At 38.3% G+C, this 17260-nt stretch overlaps 1 protein-coding gene across 6 annotated transcripts in view; it reads left to right on the top strand.

Moving 5' to 3' along the window:
- The window catches only part of PARD3B (par-3 family cell polarity regulator beta), a 399412-nt gene that overhangs the window by 250659 nt on the left and 131493 nt on the right, over window positions 1-17260 (top strand). For all 6 annotated transcript variants that reach the window (XM_066999115.1, XM_066999113.1, XM_066999112.1 and 3 more), the window contains 2 exons: window positions 9992-10198; window positions 11152-11386. In XM_066999115.1, coding sequence (XP_066855216.1) covers window positions 9992-10198; window positions 11152-11386 — 442 coding nt within the window. The remainder of the gene's footprint in view (window positions 1-9991; window positions 10199-11151; window positions 11387-17260) is intronic.

The following is a 17260-nucleotide window of genomic DNA, read 5'->3' as shown; positions in this document are numbered from 1 at the left end:
AAAAGGACACATCATGACATGCATATCTAACAAAGGAGCTGCAATCCTCCAAGGGAAGGGTAGTACCATATATCTCCAAACAAATGTAAATTGTGAAGTGGTAAATCATATAGACTAGACAGCAGAGTTAACTGCTAAAACTGAAGTGGTGTTTTGACTTTATTCTTAAGGAAGGCTGGGATTGTAATCCAGTCATGAGTCGTGTCTGTTAAAACCCAGAAGACTGCCAGATGTCCTTTGGTACACATCTATCTTTGCACACTGTAGAACAGCTCAGCAAAACCCTTGGCTGCAGCTGTTCAGAAGGAAATTTCCTGCCAATTTTTCCATGAATTAGACATGATTTTTCTAAGGATTCACTTTCATGGAAGGAAGCACTGAGAATAATTTTCATGTTTTAAGACCGAAAAAATGAATGTTCTCAATATTAAAGTTTTTATTGTACTGATGTTGTTTCTGCTCACGTAGCCTACCTTCTTGAGTTTCTTACTAAACCATGCATCTTACTTAAACACATAGGCTAAGGAGCATGAGTGACTATTCCTTTGTAGCTTCTGATGTGTGGGTAGATGGTATCATTGTAATTGCTGAAAATGTGAACATGAAATATCATTATATGCTCACGTACCTATGGGAAAGCATATGTATTTCTGTTCCTCTACTTTAGGAGCAAGTTTATGGCCAAATTTACCCAGGTCCAACTAATGTTAGAGGAAATAACCTAGACATGAAAATTAAACTTTCCTTCCTTAAAAGCTGTAGTGAAGGACCTAGTTCACGGCCTACTTGTGTGCAAAGATGGAAAAGCTTTCTTTTAGTCCTTTTTTGAGTTATTGGTGAATAAGGAAAAAAAAAAAAAGTATTACCCAGCTGGCAAATGCACGTTTCCCACTCAGTTATTTCAGATATGGCAGGAATCCACACATTCTTTGGGTTTGTTTTCTTCTTAAAGCAATTCCCATCTCTGGAATGAGGCCAAGCAAAGAAGTTCTAGTACAGAGAATAGCTTAAAAAGGAGGGAAGTTAAAGCATGGAAAGTGAAGCTAGATTCAAGTCCCAGTATCACTACAACTATGGGTTTAACTGTTACAAAGCTATAGTTACATACTGTTATCAAAATTTTAGGTATTCAAGTGATCTTAGTTGTACTGGGAGATAAAAGAGGAACTTCTGTTCAGGGCTGTGGCTGAAAACGTGCGTAATCCTTTCAAATTCAGTATTTCAGAGATTTGAGTCAGACCTGGACTAGATAACTATTTCTCGTAGTCAGAATAAATTTGACAAAATTTTGTAATTAGAATTCTGTTAAAGAGCTGGATTTTTGCAGACTTTTAAAAAACTGTTTCAAGATAAAAATTGTTAAACCCAAAGGACTTACAACAATATGCATGTTTTCATGCATACAGTCTTTGTGCGTGTGTGTGCATGTGCCAATATAGATAAGTGGATTATGGGTGTACTTGTACCTTTCGTGCAGGTAATCTGCAAGCAACTTGCAGATTATGTGCATTAATTTCTTAAAGTGAAAATTAATCCACATATGGTCTGTCTAAACCTCTTGAAATAAACAGAAGAAATTGGTTTTCCTAACTCCTTTGGAAGATCTATAAATTGTCTATAAATTGAACCAAATGTAGATTAGGAGTAAAAGACGCGAGCTTACTACTTGTTCTATCTTCTTTATTTTGAAGTGCAGTAAGGACTAAACCATTTTACATTGCTGTGTTACTAGGAAATGCTAGTTGCTGCAGTAGGTGATCCTGGTTTTGTTCAGGATTTATGGATAAAGGGTTATCATTGAGAATGGCTCATTTACCCTGTGTGTGCCTGAGACAGAAAGTCTCAGTTCTCCAAAGCTTTGGTAAATGCGTGGCGGAATCTTCCCAGACGGAGATGTTTGCCTGTTTGTAGTTGGCTAATCCACGAGTGGTTCCCTGATAAGGTTAATGCCCAGTTAATTGCTCCTAGCCTTGACATGCAGTTTAATTGCTACTTGGCCAGCATACGTTTGTTGCTTGCTCTGTGTAGAATGCTAACGGATATAGCGATGCAAACCATGGACTGGTGGAGTGCAAACAAAATAAATACAGTATTTTATGTTCTTTTAATTCAGGGCCAAGTGGATTTGGATGAAGTGTTTATTTAGTTTGCTGGCTGCTTCAGATGCTGTGGCATATTGATTCCTTTTATTACTAGCAGCCATTTAACCTGACCCCTCTTAGATCCAGTATTTTAAAAGCCATAAATTTTAACTTTAGTTATGAGCAAGAACTGAAATGCTGTGAAAGCCTTTTTATTAGCAGAGCTTTGCCTTACTCCATGTACACGTGTCACCCATGGCAACAATATTTAGAGCATCTTAAATGAGAGTGGCTGTTGGGCAGTTTCGTGGTGGTGGGGTTGGCAATAAAGAGATCTCATAAATATCTCAAGCATGTAGGATTCACTGATCAGTGTGTAAGCAGGTGTACAAAAGAAATGCCTTTATTAGTAGCAAAAGGAGTCCTCTTTCCAGCTTATTTTGTTAAAATCTAGCCTTTTATCCCTACTCTTAATGTTCACTGACAATGCAAAGCAAACACAAAAGAAGTTGTTTATATAATTTTGTTTTCTAATTGCAAGTTAAATTGGTGTGATCGGAACTTATTTTTCTGTGTTGCCTCGCCTTGGCTTTTCTTTTACATTAATGATCTAACTTGTTGCAGTAGCCTGAATTAATCCCTGAATGATGCTGAAAGCAATCTTTAACCTGCAGCTTATGCTTGTGTTTGTAAAAATATGTGCAGGTAAAAACATGGTACAAAAATAATGACGTACCATTTTTAAAAGAAAATCTGAATAAAATGGTTCATATAAGAGGATTTCTGTCTGTCTGCATTCACATATAAATAACTCAAAAAAGCACTTTGAATTAGTGAAGAAAAGTTTTGTGAACTCTGCATCCTTATAATTTGTTGTTGCTGATTTAAATTAGTCATTTTAAAAAAGTTCAATTTCAGGCTTGATAATGAAGATTAAGTAATAATTCAGTAGGCTATTTCAAAATAAACCTTAGGCTTACTGAAACTGATTTAACATAACCATGAGTTTAACGTGAGTGTTGGCTTCCTTTCTCCTGTTCAGCTACTGATGAAGTTTCCTCCTCTGTCCCACAGGTCAAATTTAACATTCTAGATCTTAGCCTCGTACCATTAAAAGTGACTTTGTTTGAATGGTAGTGCAGGGACTCTCACTTCATGTTAAACTTTGGCCTGGGAACAAAAATGTTGTTTTAGCTTATGGAAGTGTGATTCATATCAATTAATCTGGGAAAGTGTCACATTTCCCAATCGTTTAAAGCAGGATTGAAATCTTTGACCTTATCAGAGGGTGGGTGTGGAAATAGGAGTAAAGCAATCACAAGGCACTGGAATTTTTATTACTTCTCAATTCCAGACTGATCAATTTACAAGGTGCCTGAAATCACAGGGGAATCATATTTACTACAAACTGGACTTTTTCCTGTCTGCGTTGCTTTTCCTGTACCTGCTTTCCTCTAGCAGGTTATAACAGCTATATCTAACATCAATTTGATATACATAAATATCCTTGAGGAGAAAGCTGCTATTTTGTAGAAGGTCAGGTAGTTTAATTTATACTCAGACCTTTCCTAAGGGCAAGTACTTGAATTTGCACCAGCTAGAGAGAAAATACTAGCCCCTTGGAGGAGTAGGGATTCAAATAACCTAGGAAAACTTTTCTGTAAATGTATAGCTGTCCTGTGAAGTGGAAGGTTATGGGAGAGAGATTAAGCTCGTCTAACCAAATAAAGAAGATGTTTCAATAGATAACATCAGACACTGTTTTCTGCAAAGACAGACTTCACTGCATTTTGTCCAGTGTTCTGCAGTAACGTAGCAAACGTGCCATTTCTTGGACTGCATTTGGTTAAACCTCTTTCTTCTGCTTCTAATTGTTAGCAATAGTTATAGTTATACTGTTGCATAGTATAACTTGCATTTTTGAGATGCTTAATGCTGTGCATATTATTCTTTTTGAAATATTAACGTGTTCTTTAGCAGTGTCGGTGTTTGTTAGTGATAAGACTGTAGAAAACAGCATCATGAGCACACCTTTCTAAGCTGACAGTAGTCATGCATTTATTTTTGTCTCTTGCCTAATGACTGCCTTATCCCAACCATTTCTTTTACAGCTGGCTAAAGCTTAGCATACCTTCTGGGCTCCAAATTGTGAACCGCCATTATTCATAGTTGAAATTGAAGTTTGTGCAAATACGAGCTAAATTGCAATCATTATATGTAGTAAAATAGATTGAAATATCTGTAAATCTCAAGTCTGTAGCTTGCTCTTTTAATCAGAGAACTTGTTAAATTCCCCCATGCTTTGATTTCTCTTTCTTAGATATTTCTGCCAGGAGTGAGGCTGTTCAGTGTTCAGTATTCCTGCTTCTAATTTGAAATGCTTGGTTTGAGGTATAAAATGAGCAAAATGATACATGTTGTCTTTAATATATGAGTGCAAGATAGTGATTTTCTCTTGCTTTTTATCAAGCCCTTCATAATCTTTTCTATGCTACTTGTATAGAGTAGTGTCGAAGAAAAGGCTACAGTATTGTCTGAGGTTATTCTACAAAAATACCCTCTGAAAGCTCTTCATTTGAAAATCACAAACTAAAAGATGTAATGACTTTCAAATTCCTTCTTCCTATATCATTTTCTGCATTGAATCGATTGATAATTGAGGAGCATCTGAATGTAAAAATGTGAGTGGAAAAAATCATGTACAGTTGTGCATACTACCATAAATAAATGAAACAACTTTAAACAAAATGGTTCACAAAGTGAACATGAATTAATTTTAGTCGGTATATGATGTTGCAACCCTGTGGGCAAGAACCATGTCTGTCCACCTGTTTTCTGATGTCTCTGTCGTACAAAGATGAGTAATAATGTTGAATGTTTTATATCTCATGTTTATTAAAAGAGAAGATCATGATTTTCACTTTTTACACCAATTTATTTAGGGGCGAATTGTCTTTTTGCCAGCCCCTGCTCTGCAGGAGTGATTTAAGTTCAGCAGTATTTTAATTTGTATTAAAAGAAACCAACCAAACATATATGATCAGTGAATAGAAATTGTTTTGAACATATTGTGAACATATGTGTATCAAAGTATTTTAAACTTGCCCTGGTTACTTTAGAGAAGAGATAAACATAGGGCTGATGGTAAGGGCAAGCAAGATCAGTTAGGTTAGGGGTAGGGCTGAGGTTGGCAGGGCTAAGTTTGGTATCGGGAACGTTACCCAGGATGCGTCCCCAAAGCAGGACAGGACTTAGGCTGTAGCTGCTGCCTGAGACGGATCGTGTGCCGAGCTGTGCCACAAAGCAAGTCAGCCTTGGTGTTTTGTGAACAACCAGTGGTTTGCCCGCTAAAAGCACTCCCATGCCATCTTCAGTGTCCCAGTACCCTGAGGGTAGAAGCCTCGCTGAGCCTCAACCATTTTCTCTTCCTTAGTTTCACATGCAGCTCCATCCTGTGCAGCGCAGTAGGAAACAGGAATGTATGTGTTCAGGCCTCTTGTAAGTACAGAGCCAGGCTATCACCTCTTACAGCTTGGCGTTTATGTTAGTTTCTTAGTCACAGCATAATTTTTCCTTCATTTTTTCTTCACAACTGTTTTTTACTTCACTGTATACAAAATATAAATATAAAATAAGTATAATTTATATAAAATTGTTCCTTTAAATATTATTGTTTGGGTATATTGCAGTATTTTCAATTTTCAAGAAGAATCATTGTATAAAAAGTGAAATTAATGATAAATGTATACAATGTATGAAGTTTAGGGTGTCTTGGAATTGCATTTTCTTTCAAGTGATAACAGTTATGGTTCCTCTTCCATTCCCCTCTCTACATGGGCCTTTGGGGTGGCTTGCATCCACAGTGGAAGCTTGTTTCCCTTTGATTTTTGTGACTGACATCTTGCTTTCACTGTGTTTCTTTCTGCTGGGCTATAAAAGAGAAGCCTGGAAATATCTGAAACTAATAACAGTAATAAAAGAACAGAATATAAAGTACATATTACATAAAGAAAAAAAAATCTTTGGTAGCCATGTTGACATTGAACAGAAAATTGAGGTGTATGTAATACTTCCTTTCAGTTAAAGGACGATTGCTTAAGGATGTTATCTTGGAACCAGCAACTTGTTTTCAGCCAGTCACAGGCAGACGCTGACATCAGCTGTTGTTTTTTGAAATTCAAAACAGATGCATAAAATATTGCACCATTTATAAACAAATAAATAAAGTGGAGGCTATCATGATGCTGTAGAAAGAAGTAAAATGAGGACTGAAGAAATTTAAAATCCATAAAAAGAAACATTTTTAAGCACAATGAACAATTAAAATACTCCTTGCCTAATGATATTTTTGCATTCAAAATCTGAGTAGGGCTAGATATTTACACACACATTCAGGCATGCACCACCTAGAAATGCCTGTTAGTAACTTCTAAAAGATGAGAGAGTTTTTTTTCTTGTTGTCTTTTTTTGTTTTGATTTTTACCCATGAGTAAAATACATATTTTCAGACTTACAGCTATCCTAAAGGTCTGCAGGAAAAGTCACCGCGGGGGGGAACTGGGAGGGAAATTTCCGTAGCTGAGAGTCTGTTTGGTATTTATTTGTTATGGAGTCTTGGGCATTCCTCTGTGCAGCATCCAGTAATAGATGCTGCCTCTGAAAGCATGGGGACTGACTGGTTAGCCTGCTTGTGGAAGCTCCTCAGCTCCTGTCTCTTTAGTTGCACACTAAGGTGTGACTGCTACAACCTTACGATGAAAGGAAAAGGGAATAAAAGATGAACTGGAAAAATATAAAGTTCCCCCTGAAAACCTTGGTGAATATGTCCAAGGATGTAAACTCCTTGACTAAATGTTCCCCTTCTTAATAAGACTGCATTGTTCCTACTGTCATCAATAAGAAAAAAGGTAATCATTTTTCACCTGGATTCAGATGCTTTTTTATGGGTGGATTTTGACAGTGAGAAACTTCCAGTGTTGCCATGTGCAACAGTACAAATTTCAGATTAAATGATTACTACTTTAGAAAAGGGCAACTAAATGCCTGATATTAATTTGTTAGTAAAGGATCTCAGTAGGGTTTTGAATAAATGAGGACGCCTTTTAAATGGTAGAACACAGGAAGATCAGAGATGAAATTTCACTTTCTTTGTCAGTGAGGAATATTGTTAATCTTTGCCGTTTTATTCTGTCTTTTAAGGTAACTTAGTATTTGATGATAATCTCGGTGTCAGTGAACTGACCATAAGCCAATTCTTTTGGGGGCATTAGAAGAAAATTCAATTTTCCAAGGCAGTGTTGTTCTGAACTTACTTGGTAACTAAAGAGTGCTCCATTTAATTTTTTTCCTTTTTTAATAGCAAACTGAAAATACTACATGAAAGTCGTCATAAGTGTTCTCTTTACCAAAAAATGGGAAGTTATTGCTATTTATTGCTGAAATTAATTCCTTGGGGATGTTTTCATGTTAGGACAAAACGGCAAAATAAAGGCTGCTTATACAGAAGGAAACATACTTTGCCAGTAACTGTCAGTTTTCCATGCAATTGTCTAAGGCATGTGTTTGACAAAGAACCTGTTCTTCGTGACCCTGGCTGGATTAGGCAGTATGTGACCTGGTGCCTAAAATCTGTATCGCAGTGTGCAGGTAGCAAAGGCCGAACAGACAGCTTCAGTGCTGATACGTGTCGCACGTGAGAGCGTCACTCCAACACCTTGGATGCTGGCTTGAATTTTCTTAGGATGGCTTTCATACATTAAGAGTAGTCTTCCAGTCTGAGCACTTGGCTCTATATAAGACACGCTCTAACCAGCATTCAACCCAGACTTTTTTTCTTTTTTTTTTCCCCAAGCAATGCAGTGTAAGGCCCTAATTTAATGTATACAGCTTATACTGGGACATGTATATAAACAACTTCAGTGCTGGCTTTTGACAAAGCAGTTTCAGGTAGCTGGATGGTTGCAGCAGCCTGGAAGTGAGCATTGGCTGCCAAACCTCCCTGAGCCACGAGCGCTGGCAGATCCCTGAGCCCTGCCGTCTGTGTCTGTGCAAAGCAGTGGCCTGTCACAGCGACAGCGCTGTCTGCTTGTGGAGGTGAGGCTGTGCCCCTCACTTCCTCACATGTGCTGCAGTCTGCTGTCGCTGTGCCCCAGTCGATACCAGTCCTCACAGGCTCTGTGGGTGAGGCGCTGGGCACCAGCCTCGGCTTAGGCCTGCGACCCAACCTGGCTGAGGTTCCCCAGGCCGCTGCAGCCTGCCATGCTCGGCCTGCTTCACTGCTCTGCCCTGTCTGCTGCACACCACCACCCCTCAAAGCTGTTTTCTGCCTCAAAACAAGAAAGCATTTTCTCTGCTAATCAGAGTGGCTTTCAGTTGGCCACCTTTTACAGTGATTGTGCTTCCCTGGTCTGTTTTCACTTGTTCTCAGGCTAAGATAGGCACCACAGTGCCCAGTGCTGATGCACGCGTTTTTAGTGATACTAAGCGTCTGTATGTTGTATGCAAGTCGTTGCTCTAACTCCATTTTAGCACTTACTAATTTGGCAATAATGGTAATCTCCAGAATGGCAATTAGTGAACAGAAGAAGGTTGCTCTGTGTGACCTAGCAACCAGGCTTCCCTTAAACTTGTTTTCTCTTTTTTCCCTCTTCTTTTTTCAGCTACATATCAGTCTGCAGGGAATGGAAGTGTAAATTGCTTTACATAGACGCTACTGATGATTCTCTATTTGGTGCCAGTTCGCAGCTTTTTTCCTTTTAAGAATTTGCTCATCACAGTGTTTTAGTTCAGAAATATCTGCACTCTAGGATTGCTAAAATCACAGCATAGTATTAACGTATCTGTCTGTCTTGTGATTCTTGAATCTCTTTGGGAGTGACAGTATTTAGACATCTATGTGAAGGTCTTCTCTTATATTGTCCTGTTGCTTATGTTAGTATGACTTTAAAAAGTTGAAAACAAAAGCATTTTATGCTCTCAAAGACAAGGCATTTTGCAAGGCAAAGTCTCTTCCTAGGTGTTTGTCACATTTACTGCTTTGCCATATAAAAACGAAGTAGGTGCTACAAAGGCTTTTAAACTATGCTTTAGTTGTGAATTTCTCCACTGCTTGGTATGCAAGTATTCTGTGAACTTTTTTTTTGGCGTGTTCTACTATCACTGTATTAATACTAATTAACAGTAATGCTGCCACAAAAAAAAAAAAAAATCTAGTGTGGGAGAGTCAAGCATTCAAAGAGAGGAAAGGTTTGGGAAAATTGGGAAGGTACTAGTTCTTTCTTTTTTGCATGAAATGCTTTCTTATATCTATAAACAAGGAAAGAGGCAGCAACATCATTCGTGTTAAGCTGTACTTTTCTGGAAATGTTCTCTTCTTGAAAAACCTGCTGCGTGTATTGATAGCATAGCACCAGTTTCAGCTTGAAGAAAAAGGTTGGATGAAGCTATGAGAGAACTTAATATCTTCTCATAGGAGAAGCATGTTTGAAAATATCAGCCATTCAGACAACCTGAGTCATTCTAAAAGCCAAAGCTTGTTTTGCAGTGGTGTTTATTTTTGTGGATATACTGATAATGTCCTCTGTGAGTCTGTTAGCAGTGTCCAGTTGTCAAAGTCTAAAGAAATAACCCCATCCTTACCATTGGTGCAGACTTGAAAGTATCACAGAGAGAGCCTGCTATTGCCCATCACTGTTGTCAGGTCTGTAAATCATGTGATATTCTCTCCAAGTCTGAACGGGGATCTCTGCAGAACTAGGCTTACCTTGATGTTATTTTTAGAACAAATTACATTGATTGCACACTATTTCAAAGGCCCCAACTAATAAAATACACAATTAAATGTATCTGCCTCACTAGTTTAATTTCACAATGTGGTTTTAAGTATAAAAATTTAACTATTTATTTTCCAGACTCTTCCAGCAAGGATTTTGGTCCTACTCTGGGACTGAAGAAGTCCAGTTCTCTTGAGAGTCTTCAGACTGCTGTGGCTGAAGTTAGGAAGAATGAACTCCCTTTTCACAGACCCAGGCCTCATGTGGTCCGTGGTCGGGGGTGTAATGAGAGTTTCCGAGCCGCCATCGACAAGTCTTATGATGGACCGGAGGATATAGAAGAGGGTATGTTGCTACTGGTAGTCATTGAGGGAACCACCTTCATTTAGCATGACTGAGGGCCAACTCAATAAAGCATCTAAGCAAGCAATTTAATCCAATTGAATTTGATTAAATTTAACATGCTGCTTATGTCCCGCTGAAAGGGAGCTGTCTTTGTAGTACTCCATCCAACCTTGACTGGCTTCAGTGTAAAGTCTTCACTGATCTCCTTTGGGGCAGGGATGTGTTGGAGGAATTAGAACTCAATCCTTAAATAATTGTGTTTTTCAACATCAAGAAGCAGCTGCCTTCTTCAGATTACATTAAAAATTATCTTGCCTGTTTTACAGAGCTGTCTACAATTCCCCCTTCTCCAACTAGGAAATTATTTCCTTGTATAGACAAGGAAGAGCACCCTGCTGCTTATTCTGTCACCATGGGTTTATGGACCCCACTCTGGAAATAATATCTTCTTTAGCATGAAGCATAAACTGTGCTTGGATCCTGAGCCCTCAAAGAGAAACAATACAGCTCTTCTCCAACCAGGCAGAACAGTTTATGTATTTCTTTTTCAGCCATTACAGTGGAAAGATTCCAAAAAGTGAATGAAAATCATATTTTTTACGTAGGTTATTTGTTGAAGTGAGCCCATGATGAAATGTTTTTACCCCAGCATGCCAGTTTTCTTGAGCTGATGGACTAGCCAGGTTTCAAATAGAAGTGTTCTACCATGTCAGGATTTTCCTATCATGATTAATAACTAGAAAACAAGTAACTATAATAATTCTGTATTTAATTTACAATAGAACTTTGGTTGAATTCACTAGATATGTCTAGTCTGATTTCTAAATTATTCAATTAAATGCGTATGTGTTGTGAGTCATTTGAGCACCTTGTAGACACGGATGCTGTATTTCATGTGTTTACGTTGTGGTGGCCCCTAGCTATCCCCATTGCTTCTTTTTCATTTTGTGCAGATGGTTTTTCTGATAAGAGCTCTCACTCTGGTCAAGAAGCTCAGAACATGGAATCTGCCCCTCCAGGGAACCCTGAAATAGAAGATGTAGAAACCAAAGCAAAAAAAGACAAAAAAAATAAAGAGAAAGAAAAGAAAAAAGAGAAGGGCAAACCTAAAATCAAAGAGAAGAAACGGAAAGAAGAAAATGAAGATCCTGAAAAGAAAAAGAAGAAAGGCTTTGGTGTTATGTTGAGGTATGTCATTTTAAAAAGCAAATCAACCACCTTTGCTCATCGTAACATACGAAACAACTGGTGCTCTCATAAAATAGTGGAAAAATTATTTCACTTGGACTCAAAATAATGTTTATGTTATTTAAAAAGAAAGCAGTTTATACTTTTACACCAAACTTGTGGCTGAGGCAGAAGACATTTGGCAGACAAAATGTCTTTTTGTGCCTTTGAAATTCATTCCCATATGCCAGAAAAAAATCAAGGTTTCAGGCTAAAAACAAGCATGTGTGTGGGGTGGAGGTTTTGCGGGGAATATTTCTGAGTAATACATGACCCACTCCCACATTCAGACATTTGCCTCCTATTCCCTTGGTTATCTGGATTCTTCACAAGCTTTGGGGACAGCAGGATTGCTTGTGTTACTGTAAACAGTTTAGTGACATTTGTTGTTGCTGAAAAGTACTAGCTATGACAAAATCTTTGTTTCACAGCTTCAGCCATTGCCTGCAGTGGTCAAGAGTTCACTGTCCTCTCTTGGGACAACTGCTTGGCAAACAGTTGTTTGGATTTCTTCCAAAAAAATTTGGCTTTTGGGTGGTTTTGCATCTCTGGAATCATCAGAGACTAGACAATACTTATCTCAGCATTTCCTTACTGCTGCTGGAGACTTTGGTGATACAAGCAGTCTGGTTGCTATCACCCCTGCCTCTGGTACCTGTTTACTTTGCTGAGCATTAAAGTGTTTTAATTTAAGTAGATCTTTGCAATTAATGTAGAGTACGTGAATGAAATTTAATTATCTCATATATAAAGATGTTACTTGACTGTAGTTACTTCTGACACTAAACACTGTGTTAGCTTTAGGAGGCTATTAGCTTGATGGTTGGACTTACTGATCTTGAAGGTCTTTTCCAAGCTAGATGATTCTGTGATTGGCATTTGCTAGCATGCTGTATTGTAGACAAGCCAGGTGTATACAAAAGCCACAATCATTGCCTAGACAGAGGTGTATTTAACTAGTAGTCTGTGAAATTCTGCTGTGACATCATTCACTCTGCAATGATCTTCATTAGGACACTGATACATGAACTTGCATTGCAGCTCTCTATTAATATTTCCTCTGGTGTCAAATAGCTTATGTTTTATACTGTTATGGAAAATTTTAGCTGATTTGCTTCCATGTATCATCAATAGGAATCTTCAAATTGCCCTAGTGAGTGTTGAACACTGAAGAGAGGTTGTCAAAAATATACAGGCATGCTTATGTGCCAAGTTTGCATGATTCCAGCAGTTGTTAATGTTAGTAAGATAAAGGTGTATGGGTATACCACTCTGCATTCAAATGGAGCTCTTTAGGAATGCTTGAGAGGCACATACTCACACCTGTGCATTGCACGTGCATTTGTGTTCATACCGTTTAAAGAAATAGGGCTTAACACGGAACTGTAGTCAAAACACTGAATAATTAGGAGGGTGACTTGAGCAACTCTCTTTTTGTGTATGTTAAGCTTTGTCTATTTCCATTCTTCTTAACTCTTTGTAGCAAATAGGACTGGGGGAAGAGGAGAGTGACACAGAGGTCTGACAAAAGCATAAGTATTCTGGTTCATGTGTTGCTAGCAGAATTGATTAAATTTGAAGTACAAGGTCTTTCTTACAGGGGTGACCCAGAAAGAGCAGGGGATGGCATCAGAATCCAAGACAAGTGATTGTAGTTAAAATAAATAAATAAATCTGATAATGATCAATATGCAAAGCTAAGAACAATGGGTTACCATTCTTAGAGATTTACTTTTTCAGAACGTGTTTCATATTTTGGTGGTGTGCAAGCTTTATACATCTGTTCTTTTCATGTGTGTTTTTATTTCAATAGATAGTCTTCCCAGTAGACAGTGGTGGTTGTTAATATTTATCTGGATGGCAGCACATTTGAGAATTTCTGTCCATTGAAAATCTGTACAAAGCCACAAAGGTGGTGGGAACAGGTTATAGAGAACAGAGGAGTTGTTGTTTGTAAGAACTAACGGCTCAGCTGGGAGGTTTTGGGAGGTTCTCTGTCCTTGTCAGTGTTTCTTCCCAAAATTTTCAAAATTGTGTTTGAAAACAAATTCCTTCCTGAGAGGGTAGGAGTCCTAGGAACCCCTAGCCATGTTAAAAGTGAAAGAAGGGTAATGAGCTGTAAAGATGGAACAAGTGCAAACAGTATGGGTTTGCAAAAGAATTGGAGGGACCATATTGCCTACTCAAGCAGAACAAAACCAGACCAGTCTTTTTTTCAGGGAAAAACTGCTGTGGGTGATGTGAAAAGCAAAAACTGTGAATATGAATATTTTTTAAAGAAAGAATGGCAAAAGAATCAGGGAACTTAGAAGGGATTGAGTACTGACTAAATACTAGATTCAAGAAGTATTTTTCACACTAGAGTTTGCAATGATATGAAGAGTGAGGAGATTGTCAGGAGGACTAGGGAGGAGGAGACTGCAGTAAGAGGGTTTAAATGATCAAGTGTTTTAGCAGCACGGATGGAAAGAAACAGCCAGATTTTTTACAACATTGTGGAGATGAAACTGGCATGTTTTATTGGTAGAACATCTGTGGAAGGAAAAAAGGAGCTGCAGACGACAAAGTTGTGAACTTATGCAGCAGGCAAGGTGACTACTAATTCCTGGTAGTTTAAGAGAAAAGTAGAGAGAAGTATTTAGAAACAGAGATGAGCTCAGTTTTTGACATGCCGAGTTCAAATTGGAAGGGAAACCTGCCCTAGGAGGCACAGGAAATGTAAACATCATAAGGGAGCAGAAAGCTGAGTGGAGAAGGAAATCTGTAGTGTGCCTGTTGCAGATGCAGTAGTAGCTGTACTGTGGCTCCCCATGCGGGACACTTCACCAAAATGAGGAATAGGGAACCGAGCCCCTGCTATACTGACAGGAGAAAAGAAGTTACTGAAGCAGGTGGCAGAGGTGGAAAAAGGTTATATCTGACTGGGACAGTGCAATTCCACGAGTTTTTCAAGCTAGTCAAGTGACTGCAGCCGTGTAATTGATTGGTCTTACTGACAACTGAAGACCCACAGGGATGCATTTGTATTCCATGTAATTTCTGGACTGCGTTGCTCTGAACCGTGTCAGCTCTGCAGTGCCATGTAGTTCCACCTAAACAGGAAAACAAGCTTGCTGAACCCATGTCAGAATTGCACTGAAATACATAGGAAATGATCATCAGTGGGGGAAGCTCCTGGACCAGGACATAGAAAGTGTTCCTGAGATGTCACCAGAAAGCTCAGTGCTAATGAAGGCACATACACTTTCTGGCACTTTGGGCAGAATGACTGGCAGTCAGGTGTAAGAGACAAAGAAAAGTACAATTTGAGACTAAAAGTCGCACATGTATATGATGGAGGTTTTGTGCTATACTCACTGAGACATGTTTACAGCTGTAACATGTTTTATCTTGACAGTATATCCATGTGAATTGGCTTGTTTCTGCCTTTTAATCAATAACAAAGCAAATCAAGGTATTAAAACCAAACCCAAGTATTTATCTGTAGTACAAGAAAGTGCAAGTGTTGGACTTTAGTCTTTTTGCATCTGAGATTTTTTGAACATATTGGAATTGCTACTGCATTGGTTTTTTGCTTTTTTTTTTTTAATTTAACAACAGAAAATAGCAAAGCTGTTAGCAGTTGCTAACAGATTTCACTTAGTGCCTCATCTGTTGCTCAGCTGCTATTTACTTGTAGTTCCTGGTCTTTTTTTACACATACAAAAAAAAAAAAAGAGGAAAAAAAAAAGATTGCTTTCCTGCTAAGCTTTTCCTGGATTGAAGCTTTATTTAGATGACTGTGATTCAGGGAGACCATCAAGAAATCATGTGTTTATTTTTGTAATCCTTGTTTTTAAAAATGTCCTGTTTTCTGTAGTATGAGCTGGAACTCCTGGCTGCCACATTTTAGCGACTGCTGCTCCTGGAGCAAAGTAGGTTGATATACTGGAGATCTGAAATGCAGATGACACTGATTATTACTGGTTAGTTAAGTTTCTATAATCCAAAGTACTATTTTACCGTGGTGCAGACTACATAGTGTTTGTGTTTTCTTGTTTGGTTGGTCCTGGTGCATATATTGCTTGCCTTAGGATTGGATCTGCATATGTGCTGTTCAAAGAACAACAGAAGCTGACTTGATTAACTGTTTGTATGCAGCATCAGCTAAGCAAGCATTATTTTACTTTTTGATATTTTCTGGCACATTGCACCATCATAGCTCACTAAAACAACCCAATGCTAGACAACAGACGTCAAAGTAAATTGCTAATGTATATCAGGAAAACAACTACATTAAATACCATCGTTACTGGAGATGTGACTAAATCTACGCTGCAGTCTCAGGAAAAAGTCAGTCCCTAGCATCCATGATGAAACTTGGAACAAAAATAATATTCAATTCTATGCAGATGCATCACAGGAGCAAGGTTATGCAGTACTACATGAAGTTCTTGGTTCAGTCCCTTTCTTACGTTGGACTGACTGATTCTTTCAGGGCACGGTGAGTCTTGAGGGGACTGCTGTAGCTCAGATGAGATTCTCTGTGCATCTTTTTGAAGGTGTTTTGTATTTTCATGAGCAACACTATAGTGAAACGACATCTTTCGAGCCTTTGAATAAAGGGAGTCTGTAGTGTTGTTACTTTAGAGCTGTCAGAGGCCATGTAAGGTGGCTTTGTAAGCTGTTTGGAAGGGTTAATTAACCCCTTGGTGCAGGGCAGTAGAAATCCCTGATGCTGAGCACTAATGCAAAATGCATTATCAATTAGCACCAGGAATACAAAGCCGATCTAACCAAGAGATTTATCTAAAAATAAAAATATTATTCCTCAGTTGACTAGGTGATGAACACTGGATTTTAAATTTGTGATCTATAGTTATTGCCTTGCTTTGAAATCCTGTCAAAATATTCCTTTCTAACAAAGGTAGGCTTTGAGTTGCTTTCTAAATTAAGTTGGAGAAAGACCGAACCTTTAAATCACCAAGGGAATATGACCTCTGCTGTGTATTGCATTGCTGCTCCATATGCTAATCCCATTGCAGTTGTTACAGTCCTGGCGTATAATAAACCTGACTCTATGGCTCTCTTACTACCTTTTCCAGATAACAATTGTAAAAATTCTGGGTAGCCCTTTCCACTTTATGAGTACGAAGTTAAGTTAGCTAACGGACTGTGGCCACACCAATGACATTTTAATGGTTAGCTCCCCGTAGGCAGAAGCCAGTATGTTGAAATCTTTTTTTTTTTCATTATTTTTATTTTTTAAAAAACACCCTATGAGCAAGTATTGGGGACTCAAAAGTAAAGAGTTTTGCCAAACTGGAGTGCAATGGAAGCACACCCTCTCAGTCTTTCTTTCTAGACGGGATTCAGGGAACAAAAAATTTTTGTTGGTTTAAGGCATTTCTTGTCAACTTGACTTCACTAGTTCACTGGTGAATGTTTTCAAAATTTGTATGGGTGAGAAAATGCATGGACCTCAAAACCAATGCACATCAACCACAGCTTGCATACGTGTGCACGTACGTGTGTACATGCAAGTGAAGAAAGTAGAAATATGTGTATATCAGTTGAATCTTGCTTTTTCATCTTTAGATATTATACGCTTTCTCACATAACAGTTCATCTTAAATTATTTACCTTCCATTTCACAATATGCGCCATGAATATTTTATTTTTTGTCCCCTTAATTTGCCAACTTTCCTTTCAGCTAAGTGCGTTAGTGATTTTAATTTTTCATTCTAGCTGGAAGACAAAAATGACCCTTTTTTCATTATTACTATTATAGGCCTTGTGCTTGGAATGATACTTTTACAACCAGCACCATTGAGCCCGTAATGGTATTGCAGAGTA

Source organism: Anser cygnoides, chromosome 6 (assembly GCF_040182565.1).
Source record: "Anser cygnoides isolate HZ-2024a breed goose chromosome 6, Taihu_goose_T2T_genome, whole genome shotgun sequence".
Taxonomy (NCBI): Eukaryota; Metazoa; Chordata; class Aves; order Anseriformes; family Anatidae; genus Anser; species Anser cygnoides.
Note: the sequence above shows the minus strand (reverse complement) of the source record. Positions and strands in the feature narration are given on the sequence as shown.